General features: G+C 41.4%; 1 protein-coding gene across 2 annotated transcripts in view; it reads left to right on the top strand.

Moving 5' to 3' along the window:
* The window catches only part of MRC2 (mannose receptor C-type 2), a 63,294-nt gene extending 46,253 nt beyond the window's left edge, over positions 1 to 17,041 (top strand). For both annotated transcript variants that reach the window (XM_032960443.2, XM_032960434.2), the window contains exons 20-31: positions 552 to 652; positions 1,272 to 1,420; positions 1,679 to 1,790; positions 2,373 to 2,554; positions 3,500 to 3,608; positions 4,458 to 4,696; positions 5,948 to 6,119; positions 8,865 to 9,014; positions 9,507 to 9,629; positions 10,113 to 10,289; positions 11,362 to 11,394; positions 12,842 to 17,041. In XM_032960443.2, coding sequence (XP_032816334.1) covers positions 552 to 652; positions 1,272 to 1,420; positions 1,679 to 1,790; positions 2,373 to 2,554; positions 3,500 to 3,608; positions 4,458 to 4,696; positions 5,948 to 6,119; positions 8,865 to 9,014; positions 9,507 to 9,629; positions 10,113 to 10,289; positions 11,362 to 11,394; positions 12,842 to 13,143 — 1,849 coding nt within the window. In that variant the 3' untranslated portion in view covers positions 13,144 to 17,041. The remainder of the gene's footprint in view (positions 1 to 551; positions 653 to 1,271; positions 1,421 to 1,678; positions 1,791 to 2,372; positions 2,555 to 3,499; positions 3,609 to 4,457; positions 4,697 to 5,947; positions 6,120 to 8,864; positions 9,015 to 9,506; positions 9,630 to 10,112; positions 10,290 to 11,361; positions 11,395 to 12,841) is intronic.
* The last annotated feature ends 2,107 nt before the right edge of the window (positions 17,042 to 19,148 follow it).

The following is a 19,148-nucleotide window of genomic DNA, read 5'->3' on the forward strand; positions in this document are numbered from 1 at the left end:
CAATCAATTTCAAGGACAGTGCATACATTATCAGAGTTATGTTTTTTGTTTGCATTCCGACGGCAGGTATTTCGGTCAATGCAAACATGACTCCTTGTAAAAGAGGTTTCAGTTTTGTTGCCAGATAAAAGGGTAAAAAAACAATTATCAAGTTAGATTCCGTTCATGAATGAGCGTGCGAGAATTTGAGCGGTCACTCTCTGTGCGATATTGACACAATAGTGCCAAACCTTTAGAATTTGGTAATGTTCATTCGTCATGGCACCTCCTTTGCAAGTACCAAAGGCACTTTTAAGACTTCGGGTAAAATGTGAATCCCTGAAAATCATAAAGCCAGTATCAAGAGTGCCACAGCCAAGGGGAGTCAGCCACTTATCATGAATATCATTTATCATGAATATCATTTATCATAATGAAACAACATGACAAAATAACATGTAGTGAGTGCATATATAGGTTTGGTTCCTCTACAAAACTCTGAAATTATTTCTGTAAGTCACTTTGCACACAATTGCAGTATGCAGTAATGTCCCTTTTTTATGTGTGGGTAGGTGGTCGGATGGTTCATTGTTGACGTTCATGGCATGGGCAGAAAGCAGACCGAATGCAGCCCGCAAATTCCAGACCTGCGTCTACATGTCTGCCAACAAGGGTGAGGGCGGTTCTTTTATTGTGATTATTCAGTCAATTCAGTAAAATTAAGTCAGTTTTCTGTCAATACCGGCTGTTGCACTGTTTACAAAACAAAATTCGGCATCACGTTTGGTGGTGCTGCCATTAGGTCGTCGATGTTTGGTTAAAAAGTCTTCCCACTTTATGCTCTTGATTGTCTTACAGAGAGTTAAGGTTCCACCTCATGAAGGTGGAATTTACATCACTGGATAAGGGCTGCCAATGGAAATAACCACCGGCTGAGATGTTGAATAGATAATGCCACATCTTTGAATACAGTGATACCATTGTCAAGGACATAGTTAGATAGGAAATATTTTTAAAAAACTCAACACATTTGTCAACAACAGTGTATAAAAATGAAAATAAATATATAATAGGCAACGTTTTGGGGAACGACTTCTTTAATCAGGACATTGCCTGATTATATTTTTTTGAAATCTTATTTAGGCAATGTTAGTAACAAACGTGTTAACTTTTTGTTTTGTTATTAGTGGCCTGTGCACCACTGCAAAAGCAACATTACCAAATTCTTATTGTGTTTTGATTGGATAGCAAGAGTGTTGTTGTTGACGAGGATGTGTTTTGATGGTTCTCAGGTACTTGGGGGGACATGCGCTGTGGGATGAAGCTCCCAGCAGTGTGCAAGCGCTGGAATGTCACAATGCCAGTTCCAATTACTCCTCTACACCCTGCCACGTCAGGCTGGGGGAACTGTCCTGATGGCTGGCATGTTTTTGGAGATAAGGTGACAAACTAGTGCTGCATGCAGCTGCGCACTCTTCACTGCAACTAATTCCATTATGGGAAATGGTTTTAAGTATTTCCAAAAATGCGTTTATTTAGGCATTGGTTTGTAACAGATTAAAATATTTTAATCCAAACATTTCCATAAGGTTGAATAGTCAACAAAGGATTGGAATAACAGTCCCTGAAAATGTATTGTTTTATATATTCGACTGGAGAGACGGCAATATGTGTGCTTGGCGTGTGCTGTGTGGTGCAGTGCTTGGGATTTGTGGATGGGCCTGGGCAGGCAAGGACGTGGATGGGTGCTAAGGAGTACTGCGAGAGCCAGGATGCAACCCTGGCCACCATTGCAAACCATCTCGAGCAAGGTGCCTGTCTGTCCTAGCGAACCCACCTCTGCACACTTGCTGACTTTATTTGCAGGTCTTGCATAATGCACACAATAACATGCATATGAGAAAATAAAGTGGAATTTTATAGTTAGGGCTATGTAAAATGGTAGTCAAATACAATCGGTGTTTATATTTTCTTGTACTCTATATTTTGTGATGGGCTTGAGTGACAGATTTGCATACAAACATGTGGGCCTTGCAGACATGTTTGTGAATTTGTTATTTTTATACACTAATTTCTCCAGAAAAGCCTTGCTGAATTTCATCTCTTTTTCAGGAGGGTCCTGCCAAGCTTTAGCATTATTGGGCGATATTTATATGTGTAATCCCAATTAAGTAATTTGTAGGTAATTCTTCAGATGTTTGTCCAAAACATTGTATATTTTTTAGCTATGGGACAAACTCATATAATATGGAGGAAACCCATTCCGAACCGGGCGAGAACATACAAATTCCAGAGATAAAGGTGCCAAAGTCTGGAATCGAACCGAGGGCCCTTTTTTGCTGCAAAGGTGCAAGTGTTCCTACTGCGCCACATTTGTGAATGTGTGTTTGCAGCATTTATCATCTTGAAATTGGCACCGGGACAAGACAGCTACTGGGTGGGACTGCATGTGCGTGCGAGCGTGGGGGCATTCACGTGGCTGGAAGAACACAATGTCACATTCACCAACTGGATGCATCCTGCTTGGGTCAACACAGACAAAGCAGACCAAGGGAGCAACGACAAGATTGACTTTGTACGTATCATTCGTGCATTTTGTTGTTTGACGTAAAGATTTAAGTATATGCAGTGTTGCAACAAGCTTTTGGAAATTGTGAGAATCGAAGTCCTGTAACATTTGCAAGCCTCTTTGTAAAACAAATCATTTTTGGAGGGACAGCTTTGACGATACAGATTGAATTTGAGAAGGGAACAATTGCACAATTATGTATGTGAAAGGAAGGCTGTCATTCCACTGAAAACAGATGGAATAATCACTACTTCGGCTACATAAATCAGTCTCCACGTATATCATACGTACATATGTGACAGGGAGCAAGATGGGTAATTATTTTGTATTGGCACCCAGAGGTCAGAGACCAAGGTGAAGACAAAAAGCCAGATGTTAGGTAGCTGGAAAAGCAGGCCTTTGAGGTCTGGTGTTGACTGTGCTACAGGATATAGCGGGAGGAAGTGGTAACGAGGGCGTTATCCCATCACCGACATTGGCCACAATGACCTCTTGACCTGAAATTGAGAATTTTAAGATGACAATTTTGAAAATGCATTTCTAATATGATGGAAACCATCAGGCCTGCTTGAGATTTCATGCAATTTCTAATTGTAATGCCAGCGATAAGTGTTACTGTTTATAGTTCCCTTAAAGTTGGGCTACATCTACATTGAGTCATCGTTGTGTCCTGTTACGTTTAATGAGTCGAGGTGAGTGATTGTTCATTATTGAACTTTTAATATTTTCGTTTTGCCACTTAACTGGAGAGCATTGAGCAGTTGGTATACAGTGGCGTAGCATTAGCATAATGGTGTTTTTTTACAATGGTGCAAATTATTTTTACACACATCCTAAGATTATCTAACCCACCAGCAGCAGTTGACAATTCCCAACTCAGAATTGTAACTGTGATGACCTATGCTCTTAAATTGCTGTTGTTCTCTATTTTGGTTGTGGCTGGTGATGCAGGTGAGTTGCGTGCTGGTGTGGAATGGCCCTCCACTCCATTTTACCGGCAAGTGGGACAGCCGGAACTGTGTGCTGGAGGAGCACAACTTTATCTGCCAAAAATACAAAGGTAGAATCAATGTGGTTTTTTTTTTATTCACGTACGATTATTTAATGTTTCAGTGTGATTTTTAAAAAATAACTTTTCTCACCAAGGGTGTGCGAGAGGGGTGCCTATTTGCATTGTGGGTGGGAATTGGGCTATACGTCGGCTCCATGCCACAGCACTGCGTGGAATTTTAGTTATGGCCTGATGGCCTGCCAGGCACACCCTGATCCCACCTAGGACCCATTGTGCATGTTATTTTAATTTGGGTCCCAAGCCACTTGCACCCCTGGCTGCCACAGCAGGCTCTTGACATCTGCTGCACACTTGCAGGCGGGCCCTGTCAAATAAATTCCTCAATAACTCCAATGTGTAAGAGCTGTTCGAAAACTATTCTACCATGTCTGGAATACCTGTCAACAGAGACGGCAGAGTATGCACTTGAGCTCAGGTAGCTACCCTCCATACTTTTCTTTAGACTCATGGCACTGTTCCCCACTCAAATAACTGCCTGCTTTAAAAGGGATTCCAGTCAATGAATCGCTGTAGATTTTCAGCCTCTTAGCAATCAACAGATATAAGATGGAGTCCCGCAGTCTGAAGTGTAATACTAGTCCTTAGCCTCATGCCATTTAAGTACCTGATACGCCTGTGTTCCTCCTCAGTATTTCACCTGCTGCCTACCATTGTGCATATTAGTGCTGGAACAATTATATGAGTAAATATTTTTTTCCCCTTAATTTCACATATCGATTCCCCTGACGAGTCAAACATAACGCTTATCCTGACTATTAGAGACTCTGTTGTCAATCCCCCCCCTCCTTCGTTCCACTATGACCGAGGATTTTCTGCGCGGGTGTGTACACATTTTAGACCCGGCACTTCCATCTCCGTCACCGATCCCAGACCCGCTCGCTGTGGACACACTGCGTATGGATAATGTAACGTACACGATGGTGCTGTACAGCCTGTCGTGGCCTGAGGCGGCGTGGCTCTGTGAGCGCCGTGACACGGTGCTGGCCAGCATCATGGACCCGCGACACCAGGCGTTCCTCACACTCGTGCTCGACCGCGTGGCATCGCCGCTGTGGATCGGCCTCTCCAGCTTTGATGTGCGGAGTTTTTGACTTGAACCTCCGTTATAATAAAACATCCCGTATTGTTTTCTAGATTTGAAGCTTTTGTGACTGCAAGGATCCATACTCTTTGGTTCTATTCGGTAAAGTCACGTAGGTAAAAAATAAAATAACAAAAATCACGACGTTTCGGCCACAACACAAGTGGCCTTCATCAGGTGAAGGGACCGTGCTGTCATCATGACAGCACGGTTGTGGCTGAAACGTCGTGATTTTTGTTATTTTATTTTTTACCTACGTGACTTTACCGAATAGAACCAAAGAGTATGGATCCCGTATTGTGCATGTACAGTGTGTCTCTCCCAAAAGTTATCGTCCATCAATGAAGAGTTATTGACAGCAATTTGAACCAGGTTGATAAAACTTTACACACACGTCTTCTTACTCTTTTAGCGAATGAAAAGTTTGTGTAAATTATACGTACACGTTTTTGTTTGTGAGCCATGTGAAAGCACACATTTGGTAGTAAGAAGATGTTATCGTAGGCGTTTTGTCTCTATAAATCTCCGTTGGTCAGAAGTATATAAATATTTTGAAAAAAGAACCAAGAATAATATTCATTTTGTTACACTTTTTTATATTACGGCTTGATTTGTATTCAATGCTTTCATATGTGCATCTAATTTCACTTGATTCAGAATGTTCATTTTGTTCTACATTCCATAGCTTCTGTAGCCATAATTTTATATAGTAATCAGGAATTAATTATTCACTGCTCTTTCTGCCCACTGCAGAACATGACTTGAGACCATGTAGTTGATGTAAAAAAACAAATCTCATAGAATGGGGATTGTTCCATAAACTCTTGACCTCGTATAAAAAATATATATTCAGTAATACTTTCCAATGTCGTGTGCCATACTCTGGCTCACCAGGAGAAGGAAGTACAGCAAATGTGGAATAATATAATTTGTCCCATTTGTATGGAATAGAATGTTGCCCTCACACACGCGTATCTTTACTGCTGGTGCTCCATTGTCCTCCTACATACCTATATGTTTATTGGCTGTAAACATCTTAATATAACACATAGAATGCAGACCCCTTCTGAATTTTGTTTTATTGGATTCAGTGTGCCTTTCTAGATAAATAAGTCATTGTATATGTTATAATGATTCCAGTCCCGAAATTTTACTTTCATGACCATCACGAATTTTGTTGATAAACGTGTGCGTGCTTCTACTTGCATGTGCGCGACCATGCACGTGCTTTTGTATGTATGCGCAGTCAGGTGGCTTAGGCTACGAATGGATTTATGATGATCACGTTCCCTACACACACTGGATGCGAGGCGAGCCCCAGACGATCGAGGGCTGCGTCTATATCGATCGTGACAGCTGGTGGAAGGTGACAGGCTGCAAGACGCTCCTCAAGGGTGCCATCTGCATGAGTCGACAAGGTAAGGCCTCTTGCTTACCTTGCCACTGTGTGATTCACATACGGGTGTGATTCATACTTCTGCCACTGACTTTGAAGTGCAAATTATATGGGAAATGTGCCATGCAATTGAGTGTATTTAAAGTAATGATTTTAAGCTTTCGTGACTGCAGGAATCCATACTCTTTGGTTCTTTCGGTAAAGTCACGTAGGTAGAAATACAATAAAACAAATCACGACGTTTCGATTGCAACATAAGCAATCCTCATCAGGTGGAACAACCACGGCAAGAAAATGCTGAAGTAGGCGAGAGAGCTGCCGTGGCAAGAGGTTATATAGGTAAGAAAAGGGGGAGGAGCAAGGGGGGAGAGAGAGAGGGGGGGGGGGGTGTGGGGTTGGGGGAGAAGGGGGCTGCGTGAGCGCTTGGGGAAGAGGAGGTGAGGCTGGGGGGAGGGGAAGTGGGCGGGGCTAGAAGTGGGACGCTGAGTGTGGGACACGGGGGGAAAAAATAAAAATCTACTAGTAAACGGTAGGTAGGATGGAAACAACCACAACCAGTTAAGGCATTACCTAGTTAAATTACATCCTTCCAATGATTGTTCAATTTGTATCCATCTTCTCGGTTGAAGTTATCTCTATGTTTATATATCTGGATGGCTTCATGAACAAACCTTTGATAGTTGCCTGAAGGTTTGCAGAGTACCTTGGTCTCGAAAAAGACAATACCATTCGAGCCCACAGCGTTATAACAATGGTCAGCTATGGCAGAGGTATTGGTTCTGCCGTGTTTCAGATCTGCCTTGTGTTCGTGAACACGGTCCGAGACATGTCGTTTTGTTTACCTGATGTAACACCCACCACAGGTCCAACTCAGTTTGTAGACTCCAGGGTATTGCATGTCAGGAATGACCTCCTTCACAGATGGGATTAGATCACGGATTTTGTGTACTGTATTGAATCGGACCTGGATCTTGTGTTTGTTTAAGATTCTATGGTCTTCTAAAAATCCATAAAGATGGTACTCCACTTCGGCCCATCGTTTCCACTATCAACTCACCTACCTACAAACTGGCCTGATTTCTGTCTGAGACCTTGCTTCCATTCACGGGCAAGACTACCTCAGCAGTACGTAACTCAGCTGACTTGGTCTCTCTCACCAAGGGCATCTCACTGTCTCCAGATGATTTGCTTGTCAGCTTTCATGTAGTCTCTCTATTCACCAAGGTTCCTGTACCTGAAACCTTAGCAATAATTGAAGACTTTGTCCAACATGGACTGAATCCTGATGTACCAACTTTGGCTAGGCACTGCCTTACCAACACTTACTTCAACTGGAATGGTACTTTCTACAAACAAAATGAAGGTACCCCCATGGGTTCCCCCTTATCACCAGTGATAGAGAATGTTTTCATGGAGAAATTTGAAACAGATGCCATCCAGACATCCACTCTACATCCTTTCTTGTGGAAGAGATACGTAGATGACACTTTCATCATTTTGCCACATGGCCTGCCAGCATTGAACCAATTTCTCAACCACATCAATTCCATACACCCATCCATAAAATTCACGGCTCGTTGGGACACTCTGTCTACAGGAAAGCCACCCACACAGACTCCTATCTAAAACCTGATTCCCACCACCATCCGGCCCAGAAGAATTCCCTCATCAAAACACTACACCATAGGGCCCACTGCATCTCCGACCAACACCACCTAGCCAGTGAACTGGAACACGTACACCAAGCCCTCAAGATCAATGGGTACTCAGACCACATTATTCGCAAAGCTGTTTCTCCAACCATGGAGAAACAATCTCCTGAAAAGCCAATCAAAACCATCACTTTACCATACATTGCAGGTGTTACTCAAAAGATTTCCAAAATCTTAAACAAACACAAGATCCAGGTCCGATTCAATACAGTACACAAAATCCGTGATCTAATCCCATCTATGAAGGAGATTATTCCTGACATGCAATACCCTGGTGTCTACAAACTAAGTTGTGTCTGCGCTAGCAGTTACATTGGGGAAACGAAACGACATGTCTCGGACTGTGTTCGCGAACACAAAGCAGATCTAAAACACGGCAGGACCAATACCTCTGCCGTAGCTGACCATTGTTATAATGCTGTGGGCTCGCATGATATAGTTTTTCCGAGACCAAGGTACTCTGCAAACCTTCGGGCAACTATGAAAGGTTTGTTCATGAAGCCATCCAGATATGTAAACATACACATAACTTCAACCGAGAAGATGGATACAAATTGAACAATCATTGGAAGGATGTAATTTAACTAGGTAATGCCTTAACTGGTTGTGGTTGTTTCCATCCTACCTGCCGTTTACTAGTAGATTTTTATTTCCCCCCCCCCCCCCGTGTCCCACACTCAGCTTCCAACTTCTAGCCCCGCCCAATTTCCCCCCCCAGCCTCACGACCTCTTCCCCTAGCGCTCACGCTCCCCCCCTCTCTCTCTCTCTCCCCCCTTGCCTCCCCCCTTTCTTACCTATATAACCTCTTGCCACGGCAGCTCTCTCGCCTACTTCAGAATTTTCTTGCTGTGGGTGTTCCACCTGATGAGGAGTGCTTGTGTTGCGATCGAAACGTCGCGATTTGTTTTATTGTATTTCTACCTACGTGACTTTACCGAAAGAACCAAAGAGTATGTATTTAATGTAGTTGTAACGTTGCAATACAATGTATCAGTGATTATTACGTTTTGGATGTTGACAGTTATGGCTGTATTCTGTTGTGTCACGTACCTAGAAGCGGTTCCCGTTAAGAGTACCATCCAGGGGCAGTGCCCGCACTCCATCAACAGCTCGTCCTGGTTGCCTTTTCGTGGAAACTGCTACGCCTTCTATCCGGAGCGCACCACATACCAGGATGGTGCAGCACAGGCCTGTGCCTCCATCCGTAAGCACACCTCTAGGAAACATATACATTTATGGATATATTCGAATTATTTTCAAGTTAAAAGACAACTATTTTTTTACCAGTATCAAGAAACAGATTTTATTTCTGGTGGATATTAGGGTGAATATAAAGTAAAAGAGAAAACAGCAATATTTATTTATTTAGAGCACATTGTGGATTAGCTGAAATAATGATATTCAGAGCGCTAAATGCTTGTACACTACGTGACAATTATATTTTTTTGGCTTTGTCAGGTGTGGAGGATATTAACGACACAAATTTGGCCATATTATTACATGGCCCAACCAAAAATTCAACCATGAATTATAAGATAAAAACTTTTTGTCAGATAAATATTGTGTCTGCCAAAACTTTTTAGCTCATTATTCATGGTTGAATTTTGTGTGGGTTATTTTACCACTTTATGTTTGTACTTTTCCTGTGTTCATTCAAAGACATGTATTCTGACACAAGCACACAAATGTCTTTCAGATCCCCAGGCCAAACCACTGTCCATTCAGGATGAGCAGGAGAATACCTTCGTGTGGGAAAACCTGCAGCCCTACCAACAGCACATATCAAGCATCTGGCTCAGCCTCAGCTATGACACTGATGGTACATATACACTAGATGTTCTAAATATAAATAATTCAAGGTATTCATGTAAGCAGATTTACGTGTGAGAGGATGTAATACCAATCAGGAGAGACAAATGCATTTGCCTGCTTCAGTGAGGTGTGATACAAAATTCAATTGGATTGAATTATTGTTCGTGGTAAAGTTGTAATTATCAACAGACATTTAGCCATCTCTTTCACTTATACTCAAGAATACAAAAAATTATTTACAGTGCATTGTCAATTCAAATCTTCATGAATGCCATATAAGTCATCAGTTTTAATCATACTTCACTATGTCGGTCAGTGCGGCTTAGTGAAGCGGACACATAGGAGAAGTTCCAAGTATTATTTGCTGCTCATGTGATCGCCACTGGGTTCATAGAGCAGTGTGGGAACCACAGATTGAGACTACAGCTTTGTGTGCATTTTGGCATATATAGGTAGTCATACAATGAATGTTATCCTCCCTTCACTGAAGTTGGTGACCTGCGCTGGGCGGATGGCTCAGAGCTCCTCTACACCAACTGGGCGCACGGCGATCCACAGGGCCTCATGGATGCCGATCTGTGTGCGTGGATGGTGACAAGTACTGGGAAGTGGGAGCTGGTTACATGCACCACCCCCGGCCTTGGCCTCATATGCAAGATGCCTCGAGGTACCGTTTGTGCATGTACATTTTTCTGTGACCCCTTGTATGAATGTACGTTGAACTTCTTTCGAACCGTACATAGCCAACCGTGCTAATCGGATGTCCTGGGGAAGGACAACAAACTAAACTCTATTTAGGTTCCGATTGGGACCTTCTGGAAAGGGGCCATTAGCTACACTTTCCTCACAGTGATGCTGTTTTAAAATGGTACAATAATAGAAGGTGCATTATTTATGTAGTGCTCACCTATTTTTAGTCACCCAAGTATAGGGTTGTTTCTCCTAGAACTGTCCCCTGTCATATACTATTTATAGGGGTGTGATCGGCTTCACCTTGGGGAAAGAGCAAACAAATAATAACCTTGAGGAGGGAGCAATCGCTAAATATCGGCAGTAAATTGAAGTGTGATGGGGAGAGGTGGACCAGTATGTGAACAATGGGTGTCCTTTTGCATGTTTGCTGAAGTTGGGGTGGGCGTGGTGACACAGATGTCACCCACCGGAAATGTGTGACATCTCTTCGTATATGCGCACCTCCGATTAGCACGGTTGGCTATGTATTGGTGTGAAATAAGTTGGACATACATACAATGTGTTTCTACAGCTATTTTCAAAATGTCATGCACTTTGTTCAAATTCAATATTTCTATGACAGCGAAGACCTCTGTAACAAAATCATACATAGCCTTAGACATAACAGGTCACAGACATCAGCATATATAGCTTTTTAACTCTGTTAAACTCTGTAAATGTGGTATTCACAGAATAAAATTGCATATAATGCTCACATGGGAGGTTTTGAATTGGGAGGGTATAGCATCTTGGTTGCTGCCCTGTACACGTAGTGTTTAAATGTCAAACATATTAAATTGTGTTTAGTGCACGATTGTGTAATATACAATAAAAAAATGACTCATCATTTGAAATAATGCAGAAATGACATTTTAGCCAACTTGCAGCAATGGAGGTCTCGCATAGAATATATCAGAAGTGGACAAGGGTTAAAGTATGCTGGCTATACATGCAAAAAAGCACATTTCACTGTGGCGATGCTTAATGAATTGATTTTATTTTGGCAGTGAAAGATTCAGATCACAGCACCCATATGAAAAGTAAGTTATTTTCACCCATTGCAAGTTATCGTCCGTCTTGATATATCCACCGCTGGATGCAGGCTCCTCTACATTGTTGCAATCCGTCATGTCACAATCCGTGAGCTGATATCATCGTGCCATCAATTGGGTGGTCTTCCTCTCAAGTGTGTTCCCTCCTCTGGCTGTCATTCCATCACAAGCCTTGTCCAACGACCATTCCTTCTCGTGATGTGTCCTGTCCAAGGAAACTTACTCTTTTCAACAGTTAATATGATATCTGTCACTCAGTATTATTTCAAGCATGAACCTCTACAAACTCTCTGCACACTTTTTTTAATGCTAATTAATGGTATTTTATGGTTAGAGAGCAGACTGGAGTGCTTTTGGAAAGATAAATGTCTGGAGAGGAAAATATTTAACTAGTGTGTATTGCCTGCCCTGACATATGGTTCAGAAACATAGTCCCTGACCAACAAAAGCTTAAGAGTGTATGTATGTTGAACTTCTTTCGCACTGTACATAGCCAACCGTGCTAATCGGAGGTGCAAGAGTGCACAACGAAGTATGGAGAGATTCATGCTTGGAATACACCGAGACAGAAAGGGAAACAATGGATTGTGAACATATGCAGATTCAATACATCTGCAGATTTGACTGTTAAGAAAAATACGTGGGGTTGGGCAGGACATGTCACGAAGTGATGGCTAATGGGCAAGGATAATTACTGAGCAGGAGCCAAAGGAGGGAAGACACCCAAGCACACGTCTACAACGGAGATGGGGCGATGACATTCTGGGTGGATTGTTGCATTGTGGGACTGTGAGGGTAAGCAGCTACTTGGGTAGCCTTTCATCCAGCAGTAGATGGATAAGTCATCAAAAAAACCCTCATTTTAATGATGTATGTAAATGTGTCACACTTTAGAAAGCATGACTTCTGTACTGTGAAAGCATTTGTCCAGCAGCTGTATACAACAACAATATTGGATCATTGCTTTGTAACTATTATTTTTTCGTTGTCTACTAAAATACAAATTCACTGTTGTGCATGAATTAGAGTTATGGTATTGTCTTGAAAAGATTCTGTTTCATACCTTTTTGGATTAATTCATGTTTTGTGGTTGCATGCATGTAATGCCTCAAATCTAAACAATGTCTATATACATCTTAAGTTTCAGAATGCAATCTGGTGGTCCTTAGCATTACCAAATGGGCATGTAGTTGATGGAAAGTGCATAAACTGTGGCGGATGGCCCTTTATTCTCTCAGGCATCATGCCCATGACCAGGCTATTTTATTTTGGATATTAGAGCAGCATTAATATACCATATAATGCAGTGTAAGTTCAAACATGTGAAGGTATACACATATATGCAGGTGCATGGGAAGATATGTACGTACATTGAAACGGAAATGCAAAGCAAACCATGTGCGTTTGTGTGTGTGTGTGTTTCTCCAAAAAACAGTCAAGACGTACGGCTTTCTTGTGGATGTCTTGGGCCTTGTCCTCATGCTGCTGGGCGTGGTTGGGGCTTTCCTGCTCATCTGCTGGATATACCGCAGTCGGCGGCGCCGCCATAACGAAGCCCGCAGGCTCCGTGTAGACTGCGCCAGTGACAGTTATGAAACGAGGGGGCCACAGGGCTGTTCCACTTTCCAGAATGCACTATATACACGTGGAGGTGGCGGTAGCCGGGCTCTAGAGGGAAGCGGTAGTGATAGAAATCTCCTGGTGAGTGAAATTGAAGTCAACGAAGCTATGGATTAGCTCGGTGAATGATCGTCTTTGTTGTCGTTTCCTTTATTACTTTTGCTCTGCTTGTTAACAGCGACAGCTGTAATAGAACTGGAAGTATTTTTTTTTTGTATCACCGAATAGGACAGCATTCTTGTTAAAAGGCTGAATTCTGCCTTGTGCTATCGAAAAGAATTGTTAAAGATCAAGTAAATGGTACATTTTTTTATATTTCACCATCGTAAAGTTACGATGTGTTATCCTCTAGAGGTGTGAAAATATACAGGTTATAAAAGTGCATTTTAGTGTCCATAATTTAACACAACTAATTCATCTCCCATTGTTTACTCATCCACTTTTCACCTATAATGTGCCCTGCCTATTGTGATTGCATTTGGTATGAGCCGAGCTTTTCATAGGTTTTTTACTTCCTAGTTTTTTTTGATGCGGTTGATTAAAATAAATGGAACATAAGATAAACCTTAAATACTACGTGATCATTAATTACTTTAAATGATCAATTAAACAGTGTTTAAACAATTCTGTCTGCAGAAATGCAATGCCATAATTTCAGTTACATTTTATTGCGTGTTCTAGCTTGATCCTTATTTTACCAGGGAAGCTTTTATTTTATTTTGTAGTATAGGGTTATTCTCAAATGTAACCTTTCAATCACGACACAGGTCCTTTGTGGTTTCTTTTTAGAAATTGGTTCCATGCTGTCTCAATTCCTGTACGATTTGGTTATTGCACCAAATTCATGTGTAAGGTTTTGGCCCAGTTCACCGGGCAGAATGGATTGAACTCCATTCCCCCATAAAATCCACCGCCAATCGCTAGCCGGAGGGAGTTGCTGAAGGAGAATCAAGGTCGTGCTTGCTGCCATCAGCGCACATTCCAGCTGGTGGCCCGAGCCAACCAATCAAGGCTTCATCTCTCCTCCACCAAGGAGCAGAATAGCAGCGCAAATCCAATGGCAGCTTAACGTTTGTTAAAAGAAACTGAAGACAATGTTGAATATGCTGATAATAATGATGAACAAAAATAATTTTTATAGCAATAATTGCGATGATCAACATGATAACAAAGACAATTATAATTTCTATGACTTTTATAACATCAGTTTCTGAATGTCCATGGCATTTCCCGTACAATTCAAGAGGAACGAAATAGGTGCTCAAATTATCCCGGTACCTCTGAAAATATTTTTTGCAGCATGGAGGCATCAGGCACATTAAGTGACAATGCAATGTTGGCAGCAGTGGGCAGTGCAGAAAAATCCATGCTGTCATGCTTATGCTCAGTCTTCAAGCCACACAGCCCAGCATTCAAGTATGGCACAAATAACCTCCTGATCCGCATGACCTAGGGAGGCCCTCATCCAGCAGTGGATTGACAAGTACACAAGTTTCCACGTCCACGTTCCCTGCACGAGCTTCATCCCCCCCCCCCAGGTGCAATTGTTGGGATTCTGTGCGATGGAAAAACGTTTCCGCCAACGTTGGCTCATTCTGCAATTGTGGTTTGTGCAGTAGCGTAATAGGCTCTTTAAAATGGGGAATTGGCCCCGAATGAATTGAAAAATGTGGAATGTGGCTGACTTTCCACAAAAACAACTATTCTGCCAACAATAGCTCCATGAACTGGCTCCATAGTGATTTAAAGCTTTCGTGACTGCAGGGATTCATATTCTTGGTTCTTTCTGTAAAGTCTTTATTGTTTCCCTTCTACGGACTTTACCGAACGAACCAAGAATATGGCTCCATAGTGATTTAATCAATACAGCATGAGGAAGGCATCCTTAGGTGAGGTTATAGACATTAACCGTTGACTCCTGCAATGATCCAGTGATTGTCACAATAATCTCAAGGCTAAACAGCATTCATACATCACTTAATAATAAGATACTTACAGGGTATATCGTAAAAAATGGGACCAGATCCTGTTTTATCATTGAAACAGGAACACCTTGTGTAAAACTCACCATGATTATATGACGTTTGTTTGCAATGCCACCGTTAACAAAAGGTTCAAGATGATGGACTTTTTATCTAGTGTCTGATTGCAAGGGATATATTGTTTAAATTGAAATTGTTTTAATTTACAAGCATATCGTGTCCTAAAATGAGGAGAAAGCCAAATAGAAAATGTATAGGTCTGTTTCTTTTTATAACTTTATATTTTTACAATTTCCAAAGACATCTAAGAATGTGCGAGCGATCAATATATGATATTTCCAGGAATACGATTGATCTTTTTCAGTAAATGTTTTGATACAGCTGCTTCATATGCATGTGATATATTTGATATTTGACTTTAAAGATAAGATTTTACATTCAGCATTCAAGGGATGTGATCCATCTCTGACTTTGGAAACTGGGTTAAGCTTGTTGAAATGACCAAAGATACATTTTAAACATGAAATATTAACATTTTGGCTCAGTACCCACTTCATAAATGTTCTGACAATCTGGCTGGCTTCAAAGCAAGAAAGAAAGCATGTTTTACAATTAAACATTAATAAGTTGCACTTTAGAACTATCGGTCTGCCAGTACTGTATATATTAGGAGATTCAAGTTAGCAAAAATGTTCCGATTTCAAGGAAAGGAAAATCATGGAACCATACTTCTCACACACTGATGAAGTAAATGTGCAGTATAATGCTCTTTTTACATTGTACAAGAATAAAAGTGTGGTCGAATGACAGTCATGTGACTGTTGTTGTGAGGGAGCATGCACAACTATCGTGGAAGTTGTTGAACACTTAGTGGGAAAAAATAAGTTTTCTGTTATCATTGCATAGATTTACTTACAGAATTTGAATTGACAAACTTGATCAATATAATTTTGCATCAGAGATGATGGTAAAATACCCGAAGTAAAGCAAAACTGGATTGCTTTTGCTACACCGTCAGTTCCACGTGCATCCAATGTGTGTTTTTTTTTAAAGAAATGAAGCATTCCTTTCAGTGTGTGCACTCGTCTGTGCTGGCTCCTGGGTTGCGTAAAGTGAGTTTTTAATGGACAGCGACTTGGTCGTAACACGTGCCAACAAGGACACTCAGTTGATTTTGATGTTGAAGTTCTGTGCAAAACTAGCTACTACTGGCCAAGACTAGGGAATCTATCGAAATTGAAATAAATAAAACATATTTTTAACCGTTCGGATAGCCACCGACTTATTGCTGCGTGGAAGCGAATCATCAAATAATACGTTCTTTAAATGCGTGCCTATACGGGGCACCATATTTCAATAGGGATTACCGTTGGTACGGCTATTTTAATGCACACAATGGACAGGAAGGTCAAGCTCAAAGGGCTCGCATAATGTGCATGCATAATGTACGTTGGCTCATTAATATCCCCCCACGTGGCGCAAGAGCGCGCAGAAGCGTGGTCACCACATCTACGCCTCTATATAAGGAACGAAACAGGTGGACTTCTCCACATATCTGGATGTCGACTGATGAAGCTAGTGGTAATTACTGGCGAAACGTCGTACTCTGATTGTAAATGTTGTGGCTTGGCTCTCCAACACACCGGCGTGCTGTACTAGTGACGAATTGGCATGTTCTGTTTACGTGACAACCCTTACTAGTTGGCTGTGTCGGGTGGTGGTGGATTTTAACGACACATATTTACGCGATCTAACCCAAACAAACGTCTGTTATGAACTTTAGTATTAGTGCCTTTGTCTCCACACACAATTTACAATGCAATGTCTGTATGCCACACTACTGTGCTTATAGCTCACCGTCAGGGCTCATAGGTCTCAACTGCATTATTCTGTAAAGCCCCTGGTATCTGCCATCGTTATCATTCTGTGACTCGTCTATGCAATGTATTGTGCTATAATGATACAAGTTGTATCATAACTTAAACATTAATGTTAAATTTGTATGCTGTTTCAATAAAAGTGATTTTCAAGCATATTTAGTCCGAGAACAAATAATTACATGGTTATTCTACGAGTTTGATGGTTGTGGTTATTGTGTGGATGTTTCCAATGTTTTTATTCAAATACTGTGTTAAAATATAAAATGTTTACAAAGTGTGAATTTATATTGTTTAGATAATTGGTGAAAATATGTTGAATATACCATTTTAAAACGGTTTTCCAATGTTTTTTCAATCACAGAAATGTTATCACTCCAAACACAGAACATTTGGGTCTGACCAGAGCAGTATAAGGTATAAATTATTTGATTGTTTGAAATATGCCAGAAAAGCCTCGTCACCAGAAAGCCTCTACCCCCAATTAGTCCAGTCAGGTGGCCTGTCTGCAACGATTCTCTAAGGATACCTGGTGTAGATGTGCAATGTTAACTCTGATTGGTAATCAGATTCAAAGTTGGACCCCACATTTTCTATGCGCAGGAGGGGTTGGAGGTGTGGTGCACGAGGCAACTGGAAACACCTCCCAGTGTGCGTTCCTAGGCTAGTTATTGAAGCCGGACTGAAGTCAACTGCGATGAAATAAGGCGGACAACAGTGGGCTCGAGTACTTATGGAAAGCAGAACTTGACAGTGCAAGGCAACCGACTAATGTGCCTAAAGAATAACGTTTTTTTATCAATATAGATTACCCATTGTTACATAGATAAAAAAACATGGACATTAATGAAGATGGAACAAACTAAAGAGTATATATTCTTGGTTCTTTCGGTAAAGTCACGTAGAAGGGAAACAATAAAATAATAAAAATCTAAAACAATAAAATTCTCATGACGTTTCGACTGCAGTACAAGCAATCATCATAAAGTGGTTTTCACACGACGTTTCGACTGCAACACAAGCAATCATCAGGTGTGAAAACCACCTGATGATTGCTTGTGTTGCAGTCGAAACGTCGTGAGACTTTTATTGTTTTATATTTCTATTATTTTATTGTTTCCCTTCTACGTGACTTTACCGAAAGAACCAAGAATATGAATCCCTGCAGTCACAAAAGCTTTAAATCAAAACTGAAGGGTGTACAAATAAGCATGGAGAGATGCTTGCTTGGAATTACACCCAGAGGCAAAAAGAAGAACAGATGGATTGAAGCATACACAAAAGTTAATTATATCATTCAAATGTAACAAAAGTGGGCTTTGGTGGGATACGTCGCTCGAATGAATGACGGCCATTGGTCGGCACTAAAGATAGATGGTTGCTAAAGGAGAAAACGTGAAAACAGAACACGTTCACCAGAGACGAAGCGATGGCATCAGCGCATATGCAAGTGGCTAGGTGAAATGTTACATCTCAGGACCGTGAGATATGGAAATGTCTTTGGGAGGTTCTTCATCCAGCAGTGGATGACCACAAATTCCTAATGCTTCATAAATTGCTGTTCAGTATTCATGCTTGATGTTCAAATAATCAGACCAGGTGACCATTCGCCAGACTCAGGCACATTTTGCTATATTTGGAGAGGTGTTCTACATTTTCCCCTTGAGAAAAAAATAGATGCTCCCTCATTGGGTTGGCTTTCCAGCTGAACATTTACGCGAGTGATCACATCAATGAAATATTATTTAAAATAAGTGCTCTGCCACTTTTCACAATGTTGCTTGTTTGAAATTTTAATGTGGAAATTCTGTCCAGTCATAACAAGTCAAAGGGATACCTATAATTTTAGTTACATTAAAAATGTCAGTACTATACGGAAATACAAACAAGTCAAAGGGATACCTATAATTTTAGTTACATTCAAAATGTCAGTACTATACGGCAATACAAAAAAAGTCCTCGGAACCAATAACCCCCAGAACTTCCAACTTGTGTAATCCTGTAAAGATGATTATAGTTATTCTATACCTTTTGAGGATCCATCATTTGCATTGGTAATGTTCAGTCATGCCAAAATCGTTATACTGGCAGGAACCTCCTGGTTATACCAGCCCACAGGGGATTATTGTGTCCGTCCGTTCATCGTGCATTCAAAAATGGGAGGGTGGGGAGGGGCTTGGTGGGGAGGTGGGGCTGTGTGGGGAGGGGAGGGTGGGGATGGGCTGGGTGGGGAGGGGCTGGGTGGGGAGGGGACGGTGGGGCT

Source organism: Petromyzon marinus, chromosome 2 (genome assembly GCF_048934315.1).
Source record: "Petromyzon marinus isolate PM22_M1 ecotype Great Lakes invasive population chromosome 2, UKy_Petmar_22M1.pri1.0, whole genome shotgun sequence".
NCBI lineage: Eukaryota > Metazoa > Chordata > Hyperoartia > Petromyzontiformes > Petromyzontidae > Petromyzon > Petromyzon marinus.